At 38.2% G+C, this 3700-nt stretch overlaps 1 protein-coding gene across 1 annotated transcript; it reads right to left on the bottom strand.

Moving 5' to 3' along the window:
• Positions 1–2178: 2178 nt before the first annotated feature.
• On the bottom strand, positions 2179–3069 carry LOC147335037 (uncharacterized). Its single transcript, XM_086287435.1, has one exon. The coding sequence runs from the start codon at positions 3067–3069 to the stop codon at positions 2179–2181; it is 891 nt and encodes a 296-aa protein (XP_086143561.1).
• Positions 3070–3700: the final 631 nt, after the last annotated feature.

Here is a 3700-nt window from a genome sequence, read left to right as displayed (position 1 = left end):
ACAATTGCGTGTGGTTGACTCTGTGGATCCTTTTAAAAAGCAGCTAAAAACTTTTCTGTTCAAACAAGCCTTTTTTTTTATCTACGTATTTTATATTCTTCACATTATTTATCTTATATTTAACCTTTTACATTGTGTATAATGTCTATTGAATGTACTGTTTCTTTCAATCTTTGTGTACAGCACTTTGTGACTGTCTGTCTGTGAAAAGCGCTTAATAATAATAACACTTACTTACTTCTCCTACACTACCGCATGGCTTACGCTAGCATCAGCAACTTTGTCTGACTGTGAGAGCTTGTTACTAGCTGTTGCTGGTTCTACTGCTGACAATGCAGCTGCTAACAGCGGCCCTTCAAGCCAACTGATAGCTTGTATAATTATATTAAAAACAAAAAAAATAAGTTCCAAAAATGTTATTCTGTTCATCTGGATGTAGCATTTTCAGCGAGAGAAAAAAACACACAATATTGACCCAGTGTATCAGCCCACCACGCAAATTCCCAGTATGGCAGACTACCAGTCCAGCCTGTTACATTTTATATTCCTTTGTAAAATCAGTCTGCCAGTACACTTGCCAAATGCACTTCTCTCATGTTAATGTGCTCAAAGCTAAATTGTGAAAACCTGTGTTGACTTATTGACTTGATAATTCTTATTGTGTGGTTTTCTGTCCGGATTCCTGATGTTAGGTAATCAGAACGTGCTTTGTAGCACATGTCCTTGATGTCACCTGAAACGAACATAGTAGGAAAGTGCACAGCACAGGGTGAACAGCACCACATCAGGTACTGAGGGAGAACATTACAATCTAAAAAAGATACACTCGCTTCGAATGTTATCAAAAATCTTTGTCTTCTGGCACGGTCTGTTGGATACTTGTTGATAGTTGATAGTTGTTATGTTTGTGTAGGTAAATTAAGTTAAGCTACATTTTATAGCTTATTATAATTATAAGATCATCTGAATTTGCTTTTCTATTTATTTTCTTTCCTTTTTCTTTTCTTTTCTCAGGCCAGGGTCTTTCTGTGTGGAGTTTGCATGTTCTCCCCGTGTTTGCGTGGGTTCTCTCTGAGTATTTCAGCTTCCACCCACAGGCCAAAGACATGCACTTAGTGGGGATAGGTTAACTGGAAACTCTAAATTGCCCATGGGTGTGAATGTGGGAGTGAATGTCAGTGTGAATGGTTATCTTTGTCTATGTATTAGCCCTGTGACAGACTGGTGACCTGTCCAGGGTGTACCCTGCCTCTCTCCCTGAGACAGCTGGGATAGGCTCCAGCGCGCCCCGCGACCCTGAAAAGGATACGCAGAAGCAAATGATGGATGGATTTTCTTATGTATATGCAGGTTCAGAATTAAAAGAATAGATTTAAAGTATTTCATGTTTTTATTAGTATTCTTTAATACATGAAACCTGTGCTTTACATAGCAACTGATAATAATTGAAGAAAGAATATAAATTATTATATATTAGAAGGGCATACAGTGATAGAGAAATATCATATTTTCACACAACTCCTAAAGGTAAATAACAGTAAAGGAAAAAAAAACATTTCAAGAAACAATAGCAGGACTTCAGATTTGGTCTTCTTCCTTTCTTTCTTTACTTTTTTCTTTCTCTGTATATGGTAAAAATTGGAGTTTTGTATTACCATAATTATTATAGAGACTCAATGGACCAAAAATAAATCATCCTAATGCATTACAATATGTATTCATGCACACACATACAATTGCTGCAGCAGCTTAGCAGATAGATTAAAACAATGATGTCCACATTGATATAAAAAGGCCCCTTCGTCCGAGCATAAATTCCCTTCACATGTCACTCTTAATGCCAAGATCTAAGTTATGTCTTCCTCCTAAAAATGTCATGTTTTTGCATCTGTCTGGTGACATTCAGGCAATGAAGCATAAAAAAATCAAAACTTATATAAGTGGTACGTTCTCCAAAAACAAGGGTAAGACACCTGTGGTAAGTGACTCTGAAAGACACACACAAGACACACACAAGACTATATATATATATATATATATATATATATATATATATATATATATATATGTATATATATGTATATATATGTATATATATATATATATATATATATATATGTTTTTTTTTTGGGTTTTTTTTATTTTTTATTTTTTTATTCAAAGTTAGACCCATTTTTACTAATTGTTGCTTATACAGCTCACACATTTACCATTTCTGTGTAGAAATAGCAGTGGTAACACCAGACTGCTCGGCAGATTAAACCAGACTTGACTTCCGATTGTAACACAATTAACATTTTCTCTTGAAATGCACTGTACAGCCCAAACCAGACCCCAAGAAAACCTTAATACCAGCAGCCCCAGTATGACTACAATGGTGTAAAACACCTTCTGCTTTGACTGGTCAAAGCCTCCACCGTGTTTTCTTGGTCCTGAATGAATCAAACCACAAAGAACAGAAAGGCTGCAGAAGGAGACAACCATCAGCAATAGTATCAAATGGCAAAAATCCAAAAAGAGAAAGGCATTATTATTCGTCACCCAGCCTATACCTATAAAGCAAAACAGCCAAATACAGCCAATGCTTATGTTTCGGATTCTGATCCCTCTTTGGTTTTTCAGGCTCACATAAGTTATGGGGTGAACAACAGCCAGATAGTGCTCCACGCAGGTCAGAGTTTGAAAGTAATTCTCTCCGTACCACGTCAAAGTAAAAAGAGTGTCCCCTACTTCTAACATGTTCAAATTTTTCTTGTAGATACCACAGCAGCTGAGGATATTCCCTGAGATGCCGACCAGCTCCATGATGACCAGGTGGTAGGTGAAGCTGTCAGAGTGGCTTATCGTAGAGGGGGAGCACTTCTTACGCCATTCTTGGAAGCCATGGTAGAGGATGAAGATGCAGAGAGGGAGGAGGAGGAACAAATTTGTGATGCTGAATGTGGTGAAGATGAGACAGCCTGGTTCTGACATGAGGCATTCAAGGTAAACTGGAATGTGGGCGTTAATTGAAGAAAGGTTTGGATGAAGAAAAGTGGAGTCACTGGAAGAGGAAGAGTTTACTGACATCTAGAAGATAATCAGATAAATAAAGTGTTAATATTACATCAGCTGTACGTGTATTTGTCCTGAAAAATGCATTTTTTCTTTTAGTAAAATAGAATCAAAAATTATTTACTGATTGTAGATAACCTGCTGTTAGTTTGGTATTTTGTCCTAATCCGCTTGCCGTACCTCCGTGCAGGTGTGTGTATGTTTTGAGTGGTATAGGCGCCATTCCGTTATTGAATCCAAGCATGTAAGTTCTCTGCTGCTGTGCTGGTTAATAAAACCACGTTAACTGAGATTACTGCTTCATCATTATCATACTGGTGAACATACAACATGGTGTCAGAAGCGTCGGAACACGAACAGTATTTTTTTTCCCCGTCTCAAGTCTATTTTGTGGGTGCATTTTTTTGTATCCGGACTGCAGACAGCATGGCGGAAGGATTCAGGAGGCCTGACCCGCTTGTTTTCGATGGTAATGTTGCTGAAAATTGGCGCATTTTTGAGCAAGAGTCTGACATTTTTATAGCGGCGGCACACTCTGACAAGCCAGCGCGCACACAAGCCTACATATTGCTCAACTTAGCAGGTCCCGAAGCTATAGAACGGGAGCGGTCTTTTGTTTACGCGCCAGAAGTGAGAGAGCCCGGTG

The sequence above is a fragment of the Aulonocara sp. 'chitande type north' Nkhata Bay genome, linkage group LG3 (assembly GCF_057382095.1).
Source record: "Aulonocara sp. 'chitande type north' Nkhata Bay isolate Kocher_YH1m ecotype deep benthic linkage group LG3, A_spYH_male_GT1.1, whole genome shotgun sequence".
Lineage (NCBI taxonomy): Eukaryota > Metazoa > Chordata > Actinopteri > Cichliformes > Cichlidae > Aulonocara > Aulonocara sp. 'chitande type north' Nkhata Bay.
This window is presented reverse-complemented; position numbering and strand designations above follow the sequence as displayed.